The sequence below is a fragment of the Enhydra lutris genome, unplaced genomic scaffold (genome assembly GCF_002288905.1).
Source record: "Enhydra lutris kenyoni isolate GAN:26980312 unplaced genomic scaffold, ASM228890v2 scaffoldscaffold36, whole genome shotgun sequence".
Classification (NCBI taxonomy): Eukaryota; Metazoa; Chordata; class Mammalia; order Carnivora; family Mustelidae; genus Enhydra; species Enhydra lutris.
Genome location: NW_019154120.1, coordinates 362,424 through 382,261, shown reverse-complemented (window position 1 = coordinate 382,261; position 19,838 = coordinate 362,424). Strand labels below are relative to the sequence as shown.

The 19,838-nt window shown below is 59.6% G+C and overlaps 1 protein-coding gene across 1 annotated transcript in view; it reads left to right on the top strand.

The window, feature by feature from the left end:
- Positions 1–8,196: 8,196 nt before the first annotated feature.
- Positions 8,197–19,838, top strand: part of LOC111154222 (potassium voltage-gated channel modifier subfamily G member 2) — a 36,336-nt gene continuing 24,694 nt past the window's right edge. Inside the window, 3 exon segments of the mRNA XM_022513700.1 lie at positions 8,197–8,293; positions 10,109–10,263; positions 15,814–16,419. Of these exon segments, the coding sequence (XP_022369408.1) occupies positions 8,197–8,293; positions 10,109–10,263; positions 15,814–16,419 (858 nt within the window).

Genomic DNA, 19,838 nt, shown 5'->3' with positions numbered 1-19,838 from the left:
CTGGCCTGTGCCCTGGGGTCCCGTGACACCGACGGTCCAGCCCTGCCTCCAAGAGACCATCCCCAATGGGGGACGCTCAGGACGGATTTGGGAAATGCTAGGGGGAAAGACACAGCTCCCAGGAATGTTAACCATGCCCTCCAGGATTGCATTTCCTCCAAACCGTGGCCCAGAAACCAGTAGGAAGCGGACGGGCGACTCCATTACCCACCCCACGGCCCGCTGCTCCATGTGCTTACGTGGACGGTGGTGGCGGAGGGGGTCTCTCCTCTCCGGGCTCCATGAGCAAAAGTACAGATGTAAATAGCTATTCAGAGGGAAGGTGGGCTTGACGGTACATTTGCATAAAGCACACTGATTATAACCCTCTGACCTGTGCCTTGAGGCAGATTCAGCAGTTACAAGTGTCCTGGAATGAAAGATCTTCTTAAACAGAGGTGCGCGGGCCGAGGGAGGGGTCCCTCTGTGCATACGAGGATGTGCGTGCTGAGCTTTGCCGACTCTGATGGCACCATGGGCGAGGGGCCAGGCCGCCCCTAAGGGGACTGACATCCCGAGAGACGATGAACGAAGTCCAGATCTATGGCTGGTCTGGAGGGGGCACCTGGGGCCAGCGGAAGCAGGGTGAGTGCGTGGCCCATGTCGCAGCGACTTTGGGCTCCTCTTACAGCAGAGGGCAGCTGGCCCTTGGGGCAAGAGAAGAAGGCAGCTCTGGGCACACGGAATGTGACATGTCCAGGAGGAAGTGAGAAACGCAGAACAACAGAGTGATTCGGGAGGTCTTCCAGAGGACGCCAGCGCGGGCGATTGGCCTCCAGAACCCTCCTTCCCTGACGCCGGACGGTCGTGGTCGGGGCGGGGGATGAGGGCCTCGTGCTGGGGCCTGCAGGTCGTACTTCTCACACTTTCTGGTGTGGGGCTCCTGAGCAGCTGTTCGGTTTGCAAATGGGAGACCAGGAGAAGATAGGAGAAAGGAGCAAATTCTGGAAAATTCTTAAGTTTTCCTTTGTCCAAATGCTACACTGGTGGCTCCACATTTGGTAGACGAGAGTGACAGTGTGGTTTGCCATCATGATGTAATTAAGTTGGTAAATGAGATAAATGCAAAACGTTCCCCCAAAAATAGAAGCTCTCGAACTGGGGAGCTGTGGTCCTTGTGACCACGGGTGGATTTCATGGGGTCCAGGGAAACCCCAGCCTGAGCCAAGATGATGTGTGCGGCGACATAAATTCTACACAAGGAGATGGGCTGTGTTGGTTGGATTCTCTGACAAGTTCATGGCCCTACCAAGGTCAAGAAGCCATACCTTAAAGGGGATTGGAGGGTCCCCCAGGAGGCTCAGCTGATTAAGCGAGAAGCTTTTGGTTTCAGCTCAGGTCGTGATCTCGGGGTCCTGGGATCAGGTGGGCTCTGTGCTCAGTGGGGAATCTGCTTGGGATTCTCTCAGCCTCGGCCCCTCCTGGCACTTGCTCACACACGCTCTCTCTTCTCTCTCTGTCTCTCAAATAAAACCCATCTCTTAAAGAACTAAAAGGGAGATTTGACGTGTCATTTCAGGGACTTGAACGCACTGGCCAAGGTCCGACGGACAGCACCATTTGCGAAGGGGCCCCTGGGATGAGCCACCATGCGGGGACACCGGCCTGAGGTAAGACGCGTGCCCCCCCCCCACTCCACTGGGAGGAAACGGGAAGATCTTTTCCCTGAAACCGTCTCATTTAAAGAGTCTCAGTGTGTGACGCCGTAAACACACGGACATCCTGGAGCTTTGATGAGGACGGGGAAGGAGGGTGAACTCTGGGCACAGAACCCAGGGACGAGCTGCTGAGCCTGGCAGCTTCCGGTGCCCGTCCCCCAGGAGCTCCTGCAGCCGCTCTGGGAGGCCAGCAGGGGATGGCCAAGGGGGCCCCCCGAGTTCTAACTGAGGAGTGGGATAGCGGCAAACTGATGACCTGGGGGACCCCAGAGAGCCTGTGTCCGCTGTCCCCCAGGCCTGTTCTTTGTCCTTTGAGACCCCGGAGCCTGCCTCGCCCTTCATGGGACACTCAAGGAGCAGACCTGCGAGCTGTTGATTCTTTGAGCTTTGCCCCAAGATTCCGGACTGAAGGCTGTGCAGGGGTCTAGGAGCTCACCGACCCAGGTGGACAGTGTCACCGGCTCCCACCCTGCTCCAGCTCCAGGCACCCCAGTCCCACACCAGCCTGGGCCTCCCGCGTCCAGTCTTTGCTGCTACTTTCCTCCTCCCTGTTCTTCCCATCCCTGCTGTTCTCCGGAACCCTGCCCATCCCTTCTTGGCCACTCTCACCTGGCATTTACAGACCTTAAACCTGGAAGAGAGCCAGAGATTATTCCATTTAACCCTCGGTTTGCTACCTGGACCCTGAGACCCTGAGGGTTTTGGGCGGTGGGCCCCAGACGCACACCAAGGGCACCAGGACACCCTCCCCTCCCCCGACTCAGTCCTCGGGCTTTCCCGCTGCTGTGCCCAGAGTCCTGTTGGGTGCAGCACACAGCGGTCCCAGTAGCTTTGCACACTCAGACGTGTGGTTCCAAAGGACGTCCCCCTCCTCACGGCCCCCAAGTGCCTGCTCTGGCTCCTGAGCGGAGGCAGGTCGGCCATGAGCTACAGTGTAGAATCTGGCCAGTCCTTTCGTTGGTGTTCGGCTGCGAGCCAGGATTCACCCTCCGGCCGGGAAGGTGGAAGCTTCATTTCCCATAAAAACCGGCAGAGAGGGATAGCATGCGAGTTTTCCTTGCCGTGGTGTCTCCGTGTTTCTCAGCCTCCACGACTGGCTCCACGATTCTTGGAGTCTGACCTGGGTCTCTCGCTGCACTTTGATGCGGCTGTTAGCGCTGCTGGGCACGGCCCCTGCGGTTCCGTTTGCCTTCCAATGCCCGCACCTTAGTGGTGTTTGGGGACTGAGAAAGCGGGAGCTCTGAACTTACAGAATAAAACCCAAATCTGCTGCAGTCGTTTTAAAGGCGCGCGTCCGTGAGGACACCCCGCAGGTGGACGGGGAGCCAAGCGGGCCAAGCGTGCCGCATCCGTGAGTGAGTGATGGGCACATCAGTGTCGATGTATTTTACAAAGACTCCTCTGCCCGGTTTGGTCAAGCCCCGTGTGGTCATTGTGACGGAGACACGACCCAGCAGCCCCGCGTACGTCAGAGCGTCCAGGGTGCCCAGGCCCTAGCGAAGGCCTCGGTGGCGGCCGGTGCCATCACACTGAGCGGCCCGGGAAGAGGAGGACAGCCCGGGGGCCACACAGGTGGTCAGGCCGTGGACGTCCAACACAGCGTCGCAGCAGGAGAGTTACGTTTGTTGGCATAGAGTTTTGTCTCGGGGTTTGTTGCTATTATTTTCCAGCTTTTTTTAAGGGAAAATCTCAAACACACATAAAAGCTGAAGGAGTCGCATGGTGAAAACCCGGCCGTCTGCACGTTCACATACGTGAGAAATAATGACCCATCTTGGAAGCAGCCTCTGGGATCGAGGCATCTTATCCCTGAACAGTTACTGTGCGTCTCCTAAAAAATAAGGCCCTTCCCTCTGTGACCACAATACGTGTAACACTACGGAAAACTAGCAATCGTGGGTGGATCGCGTCCCAGTGCAGATTTCCCCAGCTGTCACTATACTGTCTCCTGTTGCTGTTTTGGATAAAATTAATCATGTCTACAACCTCATCGGTCGGTTATCTCAAGCTCTTTGAACCCTGATTCTAGGACATTCCTCCACGTTTTGATTTCCCACGTCACCGACTCCACAAAGAAGCCAAGGAGTTTTCCTGAGTGGCCTCTGCTCACACTTCTGTGCGAGCACATCTCACCCCCGGGTTCTCTGGACAGGGGGACGTGGGTCTCCGCGTCACTCAGGGCAGAGCCCAATGGCTGCGGCAGTGTCAGCCACTGCACACCACGTCATGCTCGAGGCGACGATGTCAGCGGGGCCATGCCACGTTGTGTGACTGGACTCGGGTGAACCCAAAAGGCACCCGTGGTAAAGCCACATTCACCCTCACGGCGACTGGGTGGCCGGCACCGGGCAGATGCCCGTCCCCCGGGGATGGCAAAGGTTTTTCCCTCTTCTCTATGTCTCTCTTTTATTACTGCGTCTCTACAGACTCATCGGCCTCTGTTCACTCGTGTCACACGTCCACTCTCAGCATCGGCCGTAGGACCCGTCCCTGCGCACCGCTTCCCGGGACTGCCGCGCTGCTCACAGAAGCACTGGTCACGAAGCGTTGATCTCACCCCAGATTCTGCCTGCCTCCCCTCGGGGACCGGCACTTCCTGCGAGATGCAGCTCACGCGGGAAGGGCCCGTCCCTGATGGCTAAGAGCATTTTCCCTAGAAAGAGAGGGTATTTAGCTGTATGATCTTAGGAGATACGCTGGATGTGTCCATTCTGTTCTGAGCGGCTACAGCAGAAGGTTTAAGTAAGATCCAGCGTCCCATAACATCATGCCCCAAATCTCCAGGTTTCTTTGGAAAATCAGTTCTCATACCAAGAGCCAAGACGGTTTCAAACCCAGCGGAGGACAAGCATTAGACACCGACATCGAGATGACAGACGTGTTAGAATTAATTAAGCCGCCATCGTAAAAACACGTCAACAAGCAACGACAAACATGCTTGACACAGACAAGAGAACTGAGCTTTAGCAAAGACAGAGCATCTCAGTGAAGGAAGAGCAGGTATGAAGGAGAAGAAACTAGAAATTTTAGAACTGAAAAATACAATAAATGATAAAAAGACGCAGTGGATAGATTCAAGCACCAACGAGAAGGACAGAGGAAAGAGTCTGTGGACAGCGAGCCAGGCCGTCTGAAGGGCGGAGAGGACAGAGACTGAGGGTAACACAGACGGCGGCTCAGAGACGGAGCTGCCATAACAAGACCCAGCGTTCGTGTCGTCCGAGTCCTGGAGGGGAAGGACAGTGGGGCGGAAAGTTCTTGGGGAAAATAACGACTTAAAAATTAGCAAAAGACACAAGTCTACAGATTCAAGAAGCTGAATGAGTACTAAACAGTACAAACCAGCAAGTCCACACCAAGACACACCGTAATCAAATTTCTAAAAACTAAGAAACTAAAAATCTGGAAAGCAGGTAGAGATAAAACGTGCCTTCCCTGGAGGGAAACCATTCAAACGGCAGGAAATTTCTCATCGGAAGCCATGAGGCCAGAAGAAGTGAGATGAGATTCAATGGCTTAGTTTAAGACAATTCGTATCAGCTCAGAATCTCACATTCAGCAAAAACACCTTCGGGAATGATGTGGAAATCAAGACATTCTCAGGGTACCTGGACTAAGAGAATTGTTGCCAGCAGACCCCTCCCCTCCAGCACACGCTGACTGGAAGTTCTTGGAAGAGGGAGAGGCTGAGGGGTCCCGAGGGGAGAGCGTGGGGAGTGAGCGCAGGGCAAACGTGGCGGCTTTGCCGCACGCCTGGGGCTTCCGAAGCGAAGTTTGATGGCGGGAGAGAAAACCGGACGGCTGCCCGTGTGCTTCTAAAGCCCCTCGAGGACGACCGCGGACAGCTGTCTGCCCCGTGTGGCCTGGGCATGTAGGGGATGGTCGGGGACCATGCTCTGCGCCAGCTGTGGAGGAATGCCCCCTCGTCTGACAAGTCGTGTGCACTTAGCGCAGGGTCCGAACCAGCCACCGAAACACTCAGAAGCACCGCAACGCGTCCACAGAGAGTTCCAGCGCACATGCGAGGCCGGGCACAGGGGTGCCCGGGGGCTCTGCCCGTGAAGCGTCCCACTCTGCTTCCGGCTCTGGCCATGACCTCAGCCCCGCGCCGCGCTGCACGCTGGGTGGGGCTCTGCTTCTCTCCCTCCTGCTCTCCCTCTGCCCACCTTAAATGAACAAGCGAACCCTTAAAAAATAATTACTTGAAGCCTACATGGTATAAGGGCCCTGGCTGGCTCAGTCAGTGGAAGCTGATGACTCTCGATCTCAGGGTCCTGAGTTCAAGCCCCATGTTGGGTGTAGAGCTCCTTAATTAAAAAAAGAAAAAAAAAGACAAGAGATTTTTTTTTTTAAAGCATAAATGATACAAAGAAAACAAATACCAGTTAAAAGGCAGAGAGAGATTGGCAGCCTGGATGGAAAAACAGGACCCAGATGCATTTGTCTGCAAGAAAGGCCCTTCCGTATAACGACAGGAGCAGGCTGGCCACGGAAGGGCTTGACGTGTCACACAAACACCCGTCGAAGGGAAGATGAAGTGGCTGTATTTTGTATTTGATAAAGCAGACAAGGGCCAGACATGAAGGCCAGAGCAGAGAGGGACACTCGAGAGACTGAGACTCAAGGCTTGGAGACATGGCCATGCTCCGTGTGTGCACCAGGAGCTCCGACAGGGTCGAGTCTGGTTTGAGGTCCATACAGGTCCTCCAAAGTCCTCAGTGAGGTGATTTTTGTAAATAAAGAGAAACGTATTCTGGAATGCATGTGGAGAGGTGAAGGAGCCCAGTGCCTATCGAAGAGCCGATGAGCCTGTCTGGGAGGGCCACAGCCTGTCCGTCCAGAGGCCGCTCCTGGGGTTCTGGGTTTTTTAAGTTTATTAACTTCTTTATGTAAGCAAGTTGGGGGCTCAAGCTCACCACCCCGGGACGGAGAGTCACAGGCGCCCCGAGCTGAGCCGACCAGGCGCCCCCACCACTCCTGGGTTTGACCAGAGGACGGGGGTTGGGGGGCGAAGGAGAGGACGGGGTGGGGTTGGTGTTCATTGGGGTTACGGAGGCGGTGGGAGGGAGGCGGGCATCAGGGGCCCCGGGCGTGGCAGTGGCGAGACTGGGCTGCGGGTGTGCGTGGAGCAGACCGGGGAGGGGCACCCGGGGTCTCTGCAGGGAGAGTCTGTGAGCGGTCACGCACCGCGGTCTCGTGCACACATAAGCACACTCCGCTGCACACGCCTTGCTTTGTGGGTGAGGGCCGTTAGTTACCACATTCCAGGTCTAACAGGTTTGGAGATTATATGTGGTTTCCGTAAGTCATAACTCAAAAATAATCATCAATTTTTCTATCAACAACACAGCTAAAAATGGGTATAATCAGCACGTTTTCAGTTCTGTTCATATACATGCGTTAGAAGCCTCTTGGAGCTCGTGCTGCTTTGGCACAGAATAAACCCATTTCAAAACAAAATAATTGAACACATGTGAGTTTAAAAAATCAGGGGCGCCTGGGGGGCTCCGATGGTGAAGCATCTGCCTTTGACTCCAGCCATGGTCCCGGGGTCCTGGGATCGGCCCCATGAAGGGCTCCTTGCTCAGCAGGACGCCCGCTTCTCCCTCTGCCGCTGCCCCCGCATGCGCTCCCTCTGACTCTCTCAAATAAATAGTCTTTCAGAAGAACCAGAAAGGAATTACAGGAATGATCCTAGTGAGCACTAATTTTTAAGACTGAAAATCTCTGAAGAGCCATGTTTTACCTGAAATTACTGACTTTGGGCGCGTTGTTTCTAACTGTGGGTGGTCTTCTCCGTCCCTCCTGTCCTGCTTGTTCGAGACGGGAACCCGCAGCAGCCGCTGGCCTGTGGGTGCTCGGGGTGGGCGGTGAGTGGGCCGCACACCCTGCGCCCGCTGGTGGAAGGGGAGCGTGTTCTGTTGGGACCACGTTCCCCTGTTGTCCCAGGGCCGGGTCCACGGGTCTGTCTCGTGGACATGGGCCCGCTCAGAGACTAAGCGTCTCCACCACAGAGCAGAGCCTGTGCCTGGGAGAAGACCCGGCAGGGGAGAGGGGGAGAGCTGGACAGACGCTCTGCGGACAGACACTGCTGGCCACTGGCCACGGCGGCCGGCGGGGAGAAGCAGGGAGCCGGCTCTGCCAAGACTCCGGAACCAGACGGAGGCAGGAGCAGCAGAGCCTGCGGTCGCCGCATTAATGACCTCCAGCATCTGCGGTGTGGCCCTGAGCCTGTGACGCGGAGACCACACGGCTCAGAGCGTCCTCCTCGCCAGGACGCCCCGTGTCCTGCCCCGCGGTGTGGACGCCCCTGCAGCTCCACGTGGGTGTCTGGCTTTCTCGCGTCTTCCCTCGTGTGGTGGCCTGAAGGAGCCCGGTTGGAGCTGGGTCTCACCCTGGCACCACCGACGGTGGGTGGGCGTCCCGGACGGAGCGCGATGAGCAGCCCCCCTCCAGCTGTCAGTGCGATGCCCACAGATGGTGCCCACGTCCCTGGGCCATGGGGGTCTGGCAGGACATGGGGACGGTGGCCGCCGTGTACACAGCGTCCCCCCGCAAGCACCCGCAGAAGCTCCGAGTGACCTCAGCTCAGAACTGTGAGTGCCCCGGAGTCCCCTGAGCCCTCGATGACCGGGGGGCCTCGCTCTGCTCGTGCAGCCTCAGGCACGAAACCCCACGGGCCCGCTCAGACACGCGTCCTCCAGCCCACCCTCGGCCTCCACTCATTCCCCCAGAACTCAGACACTGCTCGCGGGCACCTGCCAAGTGCCGGTGGTGTTCTAGGCACTGGGGACGGGCGGTGACGCAAGGCAGACACCGCCCTGGCCTCCTGGCACCCACCTGTTAGTGGAGCCCCCTCCGGGCTCACAGACAGGTGTCCCTCCCCAGCTGCCACTCCCCACGCCGCGACCCAGCCAGAGACGGGGACCCAGGCGCAGCGGGGAAGGCCTGTGAGTGTGCGGCACTCATGGCAGCTCCGAGAGCCCCCAAGCCCTCCTGTCCCCGGCGTGGGGATCGCAGGTTCTGCAGGGCACATGACAGCTGCACAGGGCACTGACGTCTGTCTGGCCCGACGTGGACAGCCTGTTTGTGCTCCATCCCTCTGCTGTGGTGGCTGTGAGAGTTGGGGCTTCTGGCCTGCCCGACGTCCGGCGGTCGGAAAGCCATGTGTGGCTCCCTGTGTCATCCTGGCTTCCTCATGGCCTGGCACCGGGCCCCATGGTGAGGGTCCAACAGGGTGGGAACTGGCGGAAGGCCTGTCAGGGACCGCGTAGCTGAGCCTCCGCTACTGTGCCTCGCTGGACACATGGGGTCCTGTCCACCTCCTGCTTCAGCCCTCCGTCCGGGGTACTGTCTCCACCAGGAAGTCCACCCTGCTGAGAGCAGGTGCCGCAGCGACCCTAGCCAGAAGGCCCAGAAACAGGGCAGGGCACCGAGAACACACGCCGTGCGTCAGCACGGGCTGAGGACTCCCGAGCCCAGACTGTCCTGCACATTCACACGGATGTTCCCATGCTTACAAGGCCACTGCTGCCGTTCATGGGCGTGGGATCTGTGACTTCCATGGGCTTGCACGGCTCTTGGCACGGGAGCTCGGTGTTGGCCCAGCCGCCTGGCCACCATCACGCTGTCCCACGCTGGGGCTGGAACCGAGGGGATCACAAGTCCCCATGGCTACCACTAAGCAGACTGTCCCTCAGTGATGAGACTCATAGAGGATGTGTCCTCCCAGAGGCTGCGGCCAGGGCCACGGGGGTCCTGGCACTCAGCGGGATGGTCTGAGCGCTTCGCTCCCTGAGGAACAGCTTGTATCCAGCGTTGTCTCTGCTCTATTTCTGTGACATTGAATCACCCCCAGGAGGGTCAGTACAGCCCGGACGTGCTGAGTCACCCCCGAGAGGCAGACATTAATTAATGAGGAGGACATGTCGCAGGCACCGACTGCCCAGACCGCCGGTCCGGAGGAGCGGGCAGATCACCGGGGCTGGCGGCCGTGTCCCTGACAGGGACATGGCCGCCCTGGTCCTCCCACACCCACGAGGGGTCCGCGAGCCAGGGTGGGCCACGGCACGTCGGAGCCAGACTGCCATCTTGCGGGTGGGGACGATTGACGTGAGGACGGCAGAGCGATCGGGAGCAGGGCCACAGGTGCCATCCTGGCCTGCCGAGCCTGAGTCGGTCTTCCTGAGCCTCTGCTTCAGGACTTGGGCTCCGGCCGTTTCTTCAGGGGAAATCAGTGTTCTTGGGCCCCCCGACCAGTTCCACCAGAAACCTCCTATGTGCTAGGCCACGGGCCAGACCACACTCCAGCCACGCTCATGCCAGCCTTGCCACCATTCGGGAGACACGCGACGCGTGGGGCAGATGGGCTGGCAACATCTGGAGCACGTCTGAGGCGCATTCGTCCCTAGCTTGTCCCTTCGGCAAGGACTGCCTGACCACCCGCCGCACTCCGGGGACCGTGTTGGGGTGTTTGATACGTCTGTGGGCACAAGATGGCAGCCATTCCCTCGTGGAGCCCTTGTCCCAGCAGGAGCAGAAAGAAAACAATCAGTGTCGAAAGCAAGTGAGCACACTGCCTGCTCGTCTAGGAGCAGAGCACCACGGTGGAGGGAAGCCCTCGGCAGGCGGGAGGCCGGGGAAGGCCGGGGTGTGCAATGTGGTGAGAGCTGAGGGATGGAGACAGATCTCAAGGGCGGCGAGGGGCCGGAGGACATGGGGGGTGGGGAGGACACCGCACGGGCCAGACCTCCGTCCGGGGAGCAGACACCAGGGGAGATGTGGTCGGAGGGATGACGGCCAGGCCTCGGGAGCCTCCCTGTCTGCAGTGCTGGGTGCAGGGGACAAGCAGGGAGACCGGCCAGGAGAGGATGAGGCTCGCCAGCGGGAGAGGATGAGGCTCGCCAGCGGGAGAGGATGAGGCTCGCCAGCGGGAGAGGATGGAGGCTCAGACCAGAGGCATTCAGCTGTGGACACTGCACCCATCACATGAGTCGGGAATTCCCCAGAACATCAGACACGGATGTCAGCCTGGAGGGGTTCAGAAGTTCGCAGGATTGGGACCACCAGCCGGCGTGGAGCGGCTGCTGGCTCTGTGCTGATGGGCAAGGAGGTTGGGGACAAGTGTGCACTCACTCTCTTCTGCACCCAGATGCAGCGTTCCTTCCCACAGGCAGACACCGCTCCAGGGAAGCCGGCCTGGCCTCGCTCTGAGCCTCTGGACAGACGGGTCCTCTTCATCCAGCTCCCGACCTTGTGTGTCTGGTTATACAAAATGCCCTAAGAGGATGACTCAGACCTCATTCCTCGGGAATCTGTGAGCTGCGCACAGTGAGCAAATGGCATTAGGTTCCGAAGTCAGTCTTGGGAGTGTGTGTGCAGACGTGGGCGGAAGGTCGTGGGTGCTGGTTCCTCGTGTGACATCATAGAGCACCGCACCAGCATCAGGGTTAGGGTTAGGGTGTGGTGGAGTGCCCCTGGCCAAGCGCCTCCCGAGGACGGCCACCGAGCACCCCAGCAGCGCCCACCATCTGGGCCTCACCCAGAGCCCAGCCCCCACTGTCCCGTGGCCCCAGATGCGCTAGCTGGGAGCCCTGTTATGCGCGTTCCGAAATACACATGGACTTCAAAGCGAGGAGGTGGAGGTCGTCTTACCCGTCCCACAGCACACACAGAATGCCAGGGGAGCACGCTCCGGTCTCAGAAGCACTGTCTTCTCAAATGAGAAGGAGTCAGATTCCCGTCACCTCAAGGAACACCAGTGGGAGCCTCGGGGACGGTCAGGCTCTCTAGGTCCCGGAGGAACCCAGAGGAGTCTGCCTGCCAAGCAGTCGTGAGCAGCAGGCACACTCCTGCCGGAGGGGAGGGCTCGCAGCTGTCCGAGGGGACGGCCGGCCACGGCGAGCCCAGCCCCTGTGAACACAGAAGTGCCAGGACACAGGAGGGGCTCTCCCTCGCATCCCGATGGTGCTTTGGGGAGATGTGGCTCTGCCTGCCGGCGCTGTGGACTCCCACTTCACCAAGGAGCACCCAGCCCGGCCAAACACCATTCCAGAGTGGCTGATCTGGCAAACGGACGGAGGCAGACAGGTTAGCAGGACCTGTTGCATTCCGCATGAGTCAGCAGGAATCAGAAGGGAAGGGGGTATGGGGGACCAGCAAGCTCCCCGGCTCCTTGACCCTGCAGTGCAGCCGCACCCCGCCCCGGGATACGTGGTTTGCAGTCTGCAAAGTGAGCCCTCAAACCTGCCCCCGAGGGTCGGTGCCCACCCGTGACAAAGGATTCATGGCAATCCTAGACCCAGCAGGCCCTCAGACGGTCACCCGAGCGGCTGTCCCTGTCCGCGGACACCCCGCCCCAGCTCCTAGTGCCCCCCGGTCAGGCTTCCTCCCCCTTCCCCACCCCACCCTGCTCTTCTGGTCCTGGTTTCTGTTGGCATGGCCAGGAGAGGTGCTTAGGGACTCTGAGAGCTGTCACACCAGCCGTCCCCGGAGGACCTGGGAGACGGACTGTGGGGGTGTGAAGGCCAGCAGGTGCCGGCCCCCAATCAGGGCCCCCTGCGGGACCCTATTTCTGCCCTTCTGGGGCAGGGTAACGTCCCTCTCAGTTGACTCTGGGTCCCCTACCATCATTCACAGCACCCTGCGCCTTCTAAGAGTCCCAGTTTGGATGACAAATTACGTGGGGTGGCAGGTGATCGCCGGAGCAGAAGTGGGCACTGTGAGGTCCAGAGACCGTGTCATAAAAGAGCAGTAATTTCCCTGCAAGACCCAGTCAGGGGACGTCTGGGGGGCACGGTCGGTGAAGTGTCTGCCTTTGATCTCGGGTCCTGGATCGAGTCCCACATCGGGCTCTGCTCAGCAGGGAGCCAGCTTCTCCCTCTGCACCTTTCCTGTTGTGCTCGGTCTCTTTGTCTCTCCAGCAAATAAATCTTTTTAAAAAAAGAAAGAAGGAAAAACATAGTCAAGCAGCCCAAGATAGTGGCTCTAAGTCCCTTTTCTCCCTACAAGAAGCAGGAGGTTCCATTCTAGAATGTAAGAGCCGGATGCATCAGAGGCTTTGAGTAATCGGTGACATGGACGCGCGCACGCGTGAAGCCACTGATAACATTCTCTTCTAGACACTGTTCCTTGCATCTTCCTGGCTCTTTAAAGTTCTGGGAACCGCAGGCTCCACACACAGAGCCTCACACTCCCCAGATGTCTGAGCTCAGTTCCTGGAGGAAGGGATGCAGAAGCCTCCCCAGGCTTCCCCAGGAAGCCACCCCATGAGCACCAGTCCCGAGTGACCAGGAGAGGAAGGCAGAGCAGGTCAGCCAGGGAGGCCCCTCGCAGGACTGGGGAGCTCTGGGGGCCCCTCACCCCTGCCTCTCTGCCCTAGTGAGAGGTGCCCCTGCAGACGCTGAGCCTCAAGCATCTTTGGTCTGTGCTGGGCCAGCAGGGTGGGCAGGGCGGGCCCCAGCGGCCAGGGGGACGCAGGCACAGAGACCCAGGCACGGATAGCTAGGAGTCCACCCAGCGTGGGCACAGACCCGTGGGAGGTGGGGTCCAGGCAAACACGAGACCAGGGAGACCCAGGGCCCAGGGGAACATGGGGACCAGGAGAGATAGGTCCAGGGAGACCTGGGCCCAGGGAGACTTGGGGACCAGGAGAGATAGGTCCAGGGGGATGTGGGCCCAGGGCCGCTGTTTCTTGTTCTGCTCCACCTGGTCTCTTTTCTCCGTGATGTCTCTAACCCCTTCTTTCACGTCTTTGTGTGTGTTTGGAAGCTCTGTTATCTAAAGACCCTGGGGCCCTCTCTTACCCCTCAGCTGCCTGCTGCTTCTTGCTCTGAGGGTTGTAGCCCTGTGTGTTTCGTAATTTTGCTTTGTGACTTCATCGTCACTGAGGCTCCGTCTGTGGGAATCCCACAAGGCTGGACGCGAGAGCTGGTCCCGCGAGAGCCGTGGCACTGTGGACATCTGGGCTGCTTCCCACCCTGGGTTCTGGGGACGTCCTGTGCATCCCAGGGTCAGCAGCCCCCATGCTCTCCGCCCACGGCTGTCAGTCACCAGCGCAAACAGTGGCCCCAGCCCCACCAAACGCCACCTGTGTCAGGTTGAGAACCACAGCTGTGGACGGAGGGTGTGCAGCTCTAACACGGGCCGTGGGGACAGTGCCAACCCGAAACTACCTTCTGTGGGCGATCGTATCTGCGCTTCGAGTTTCACAGACTGAAATCCCAGCCCCAAACGACTGTGACGGTGGGCGTTGAGGTCCGTGCTCTCATTCTACACCCAGAGCCCGGCCAAGAAATCTCATGGTTTTCCCACACCAGCAGATGGATTTTTTTCTAGTTTACCCTTTTCCTGAGCACGTGGCCTAGCTAAGGTCCCCGGAGTTCACACCCTCCGGCTGCTGCCATAACAGTTGGACCAAATGACGGTCCGTGAGAAGGGAACGAGTCTGACAGACCCCACACCTTGACAACAGAGAGATCAGACTTCCTCATCCGTTCCCACACGCTGCCTCGTGGGGACCGGAGAGCTCTCTTTGGTTATAAATGAGGCTGCATATCTCTTCATATGTGGAAAGGCTATTTTTTCCTTTCCTGTAAACTTTGTGACTTTTGCTCATTTTTCTATTGAGCCGTCCATCCTCTTAAAACCAGCTGCGCTTACAGGACTATTGTGTTTGTGTTGGGAGTGGGGATGTGTTCAAGGTGCTTGGAAGTGACAGGGTGGTCTCCCGAGTGAGCAAGAAGTCGACTGAGAACACTTGTAAAGTGAGGGATGATTTATACTTCTATTTCTACAGGTACATTCTGGAGGGAACATGCACGTTCTGTAGAACATGTGTGTTCTACATGTATGCAGAACTGTGTTTCCAGAAGTCCCGGGGTCCGGCGGATTACCCAGATCTTTCAACACCTGCGCACGCACTGACGGACACTTGGGAGCACGCACCTGATTTAGCTACAAAACGACTCCCTCATCCCGTTCCACAGACTTAGTATGTGACTCAAAAAGGGGTGTAAAGGGGTGAGGGGGAGGGACCGAAGCCCCGGGCAGCCCAGACAGGCTTCTGCACGTGCATGTCACGTAAGCTGGGTTAGTTCTCTGTCCCTCGTGGTGAGACCGGACGCCGGTATTCCCAGCAGAAATTGCTTTGGGTTCCGCAGTCTCAGGGGAGGGTGTGCGGTGCTTCCCTCTGGGGCACGGGACCTTCAGCGCCTTCCCGGGAGCTGCAGCCACTAGTCCACGCCCATCAGCCTCACGGGGCTCTGGGCCCTCAGGACAGTGTCCCCGTGAGGGCCACACGCTGCCCCCGCAAGTCTTCCCTGACAAATCGCTGCTGTTTCCTGCTGTTTTGAGTGCAGGTGCCTTGTGACCCCACGAAGGAGGTTCATTCGGGAGCCCGGGGTGGGGGGACGGGGAACTCTCAGAGCTCTGCACCCCTCTGAGTCTTCGATTTGGGGGAGCAACAGGAAGTCTTGGCAGCAAGTTCCCAGGACCCAAATGATGATTGCTTTCCAGTGAAAGCTCGCTCCTTCAACACAGCTTCCACTTTTCCCCAACTCCTTGCTTCTGAGAGGCTCTCCTGGCTCTCCCAGACCTCTCTGGGTGCCCTCCAGAGCACCCTCTTATTTCTCCTATAGACCTCACCTTGCAGCTGGGGGTGCTGGGCTCTCTGTCCCCCAAACTGGAACTCCAAGGAGCTACAACCTTCGTGTCAGGTGTCCGGCACACGTGTTCATCCCGTGCCCCTGACGGCCAGCCGAGTACACACAGGATTCAAACTTGATCACTGGCTCTCGCTTCCAGCCACCAACTCCCCTTCCAGAGCCCAAGAGCACACCGCCCCACAGCTTGATGAAAACATCCCCTCCGTCTTTCCCTCTTGACCTTTATTCGAGGAGCCGGTGAGCCTGGCCAGGATCCCCTGCGGGGCCTCAGGCTGGTAGCCCACCCTTGGCCACTGCCCTCCTCCCGGGGAGGTGAATTGACACTAGGGCACCACCTAAGCGGGCCTGTGGGGGCTGAAGGTGTCTGATCCCCGGTTCCGTGCAGGTGGGACAACCAGGCTTCTTCCCAGGCCGGATCCCCCCTGCGCCCTGACCCCTCTGTTCCTTCACAGGCCCCGCGTCCCGAGTCCAGCCGGACGCTGGGGGCCATGGCACGGCTCCCCGAGCCCGTGGGCGGCCGGCGCATGGTCATCATCAATGTGGGCGGCTGCAGGGTGCGCCTGGCCTGGGCGGCGCTGGTGCGCTGTCCCCTCCCGCGCCTGGAGCGCCTGCGGGCCTGCCGCGGCCGCGATGAGGTCCTGCGCGTGTGCGACGACTACGACGCGGGCCGCGACGAGTTCTTCTTCGACCGCAGCCCGTGCGCCTTCCGTGCCATCGTGGCGCTGTTGCGGGCCGGCAAGCTACGGCTGCTGCGTGGCCCCTGCGCGCTGGCCTTCCGCGACGAGCTGGCCTACTGGGGCATTGACGAGGCCCGGCTGGAGCGCTGCTGCCTGTGCCGTCTGCGCCGCCGCGAGGAGGAGGCGGCCGAGGCGCGCGCGGGGCCGCCCGGGAGCCCAGGGGACGCGGGGCCCCCCCGGCGCCTGCGGGACCTGCTGGACGATCCGCTCTCTGGACCCGCCGGCAAGCTCTTCGCCTGCGTGTCCGTCGCCTTTGTGGCCGCCACGGCGGTCGGCCTCTGCCTGAGCACCATGCCGGACATCCGTGCAGAGGAGGAGCGGGTGAGCAGGGCGGCTGGGGCTGGGGAAGGCAATGGGGATGGGAGCTGGTCGGGGGTGGGGGGAGTGGAGGGTGCAGTGGGGATGGGGGAAGGGTGGGGGCAGACTGCGATGGCCCGAGGGTGCGGGGCACGGGGGGCGGAGATGTGCCTGCGGAAGGGCTGCTGGTCACCGAGGGGTTGGTTGTGGCCAGGGCGGAGGGTGGGGACAGCTGGGACCTGGAGGCAGCTAGGCCAAGGGAGAGCCAGCTGCGTGCTGGTTTTGGAATCCCTCCCCCGTTGGGAGCTGACACCCCGGGACCTGGGCCCATCCTCTCCTGCTTTGGTCCGGAGCCCCCAGAGTGGGCCTTCTGGAGGAGGCGCTAGCGTCAGCCGGGTGCCTGGGCCGGGATCAGACAGCTGGAGAGCGCGAGGCTGCGTCTCCTCGGTGGGCAGCCCTTTCTGGAGCCTCTCCGGCCGCAGCCCCCAGACTACTTGCAGCCAAGCACACAGTATCATAAAGGCCTGAGGAGTCGCGTGCTCTAACCTCTAGTCCTGGGTCTTGAACCAAGGGGACACGACCTCACATTCAGGAGGGACAGGCCCGGCGTCTGCTCAGACAAACCCAGGGTCGGCTGTACTGAGGGGCTGGGCGCAGTGGTACACTCTGTCCCTGTTTGGTCTGTGAGAATGCCCGCACTCGGGGCCAGAAATGTTCCCAGTTTGGATGTTGCCCAGCGTGTGTCAGCATCTATGCACTGAACACACTGTGGAAAACCCAGGGGACATTCCGGAAAGGCCTGGAGTGTCTGGGGCAGCGGCGCCGGAAGACGAGACAGATGGTCCTGCGGCGTGTGGAGGGCAGAGTCGAGCATTCCAGCGTTTCCTCCTCAGGAGGCTATAAATCCTCCACAGTCCCCAGCTTTCCCATTCCAGGGGCTGGGCCGAGGCTTCTGAGCACCTTCCTTGGGTAGAGAGCTTGAGATCAAAGCCTCGGAGCCCCTCAGAGGTCAGGAGGTCAGCCTGGAGCACAGGTGGTGGGGTCACCCTTATCCAGAGTCACAGTGACGAGCTGAAGTCCGGTGCCCTCCCCCTGAAACACAGCCGGCTGGCCGGGCGCATGGCGACCCTGATGGCACAGTCAATTTCACCGTGAATTTTAGGAGGTCGGTTCCCTTTGCCGTTGGGTGTCTGATTCCTGAGCCGTCACTTCCAGGGGTCTTAGCTCCGGTTTCGGATTCTGCTTCAAAAAGCCACTTGCCGTGTTTGGATTTTCTGAGCCATAGTAACCCTGGGCAGTACGCAGAGGGGACCCATGTACATAGTAGAGTCGGGACAATGGAGGAGTCGGGGTTGCATCGTTCCTGACGTCCTCTCGGGAGTCAAGCTGGGCCCTGCGCAGTCCTCGGGCGCCCGCTGGCCTCCGTGCCTCCCCCAGTTCGAGCCCCTCAGCCCCTCCCCCCACTTCCTGAAACATCACTTCACGCTGGCCAGGCACCACCTCATCCCGTCAGTTGTGGGTTTACAGAGGAAGAATCCCAGTGTCGGTGAGCACGTGCTGGACTGTGTCTTGTGTGCCCTTGCCTGGGGACAGACACCTGTGGGGTGCCTGGCTCCCCGCACAGACCAGGTGCTGCGTAAAGAGCGGGTGTCTCTCCTCGCCGTCTCAGGGGAAACCTGCCCAGAGCCGACCATCATCTCCACGAAGTGCGCGCACGTTGTGTCATTACCGCCACCGTCACGGCCAGAACCTTTTCATCTTCCCAAACTGGAAGTCCACCCCCATTAAACAGGACCCCTCGTCCCCCAGCGCCTGGCACCCACCGTCTACCCTCTGTCTTTATGACTGTGACTCCTTCAGGACCTCACACAAGCGGAATCCCACCGGATTTATGCTTGCGGCCGACTTACGTCACTGAACATATGTCCTTCAGGTTCGCCCGTGTCCCAGCAGGTGCAGAATTTCCTTCCTGCTTAAGGCTGAGTAGTAGTTCACTGTTACGCATACACCCCATTTTCTCATTCGTCCATCTGTCTGTGGACACTCGGGTTGCTAACCCTCCGGCCCGTGGCGCGGGATGCTGGCGTGACCCCGTTATCAAAACCCCTGCTTGAGTCCTTGTCCTTCATTATTTTGGGTAAACATCCAGGCGTAGGCTTGCAGGATCATATCGTAATTCTGTGTTTCCTTGTTTGGGAAACCTCCTTGCTGTTTTCTGCATTGGCTACACCATTGACTCTTTCCAGGAACAAGGCAGATGGGGTGGAGGCAGAAGAAACGAAACTTGGGAGCCTTTTAGTACTTTCTTGTTGGAGTTTTTCCAGTAGAATTTAACTTGAAAGTCACAGGGCTGCAATATTTTCTGTGTGTGATCTCCGATTTAAAAGTGGCTCAAAGATTTCTTTTTAAAGTTTAAGTATCATTCTGCCCACAGTGTGTGCCCCCGCCTGACCCCCCGGGCTGTGAATGCCCTCAGGGACCCGAGGGCCCTTCTCTGTCTCCTCCAGCACGGAGCCGTTGGGCTGGAGCGCCCTCAGGGCTGCGCCCAGGCCACGGAAACCCGCCCTTCTGAGGGTCGCCGTGTGCACGGTTAGGCTGCTCGCAGGAGCCTGTGCCGGCAGGTGCCGTCCCCGGGAGCTCCTGACCGCTGACTCCGGCGGGAGCCGCATCGTGGGTCACCGTGTTCCCGGCGCCACTGGAGCAAACGCCACGGACTGCCTGGTAGAGGCTCCCACACATCTCCCCGCACGATCCTGGCATGGGCCTGGCCGGGACCCCGGGAGGGCACCGTGGTCTGTCTGCCGGCCTTCCAGCCGTCAGGGCGGGCGTGCTCCCAGCCCTGGTGTTCTGCCCTCCTTGTGGCTCCTTCCTCTGCCTGTGGCTCTCAGGCCTCCCTCTCCCGAGGACACAGATGACTATGGGCCTCTGATGCAGGGCCGTCCCCAGGGGACAGGGTGCTGGCGTGTGTGCCACAATCTCAGACCAACCTGTCGTAAGATGTCTCTTCTTTCCGTGAGAAATCCCCCCTCCTGTGAGGGCTTCTGGGCCTGGAAACCCTGAGACGTGGTACCTCAGTGCCGTGTCGTCAGACCTGCCCCCTGCGGCGTCTGCAGGGAAGAGCCGTGATCTCGCTCAGGGGGCGACGGTCCGTATGTAGGGAGTGGAGACCTTGTGTCAGGCGCCTGTGTCTGCAGCAGGAAGACAGAGCTGCCTAGAACACTGGGGACACACTCCAATCCGAAATCATCCGTGGGCGACACGGGCCTTGTGTCTCCAGCAGCTCTCTAGAACCTAAGAAAGAGGCATGCTTCCCTGCTTCCAGGCGTCTCGGGGTGCACCAGCCCCCTCCCCTCCATGCCCCGTACCCCCCACCCAGGCCCATGGCTGCCAGCTTCTTGGTCCCATCTGCAGGACTCACACTGCCTGGTCCCAGAAAGCCTGTC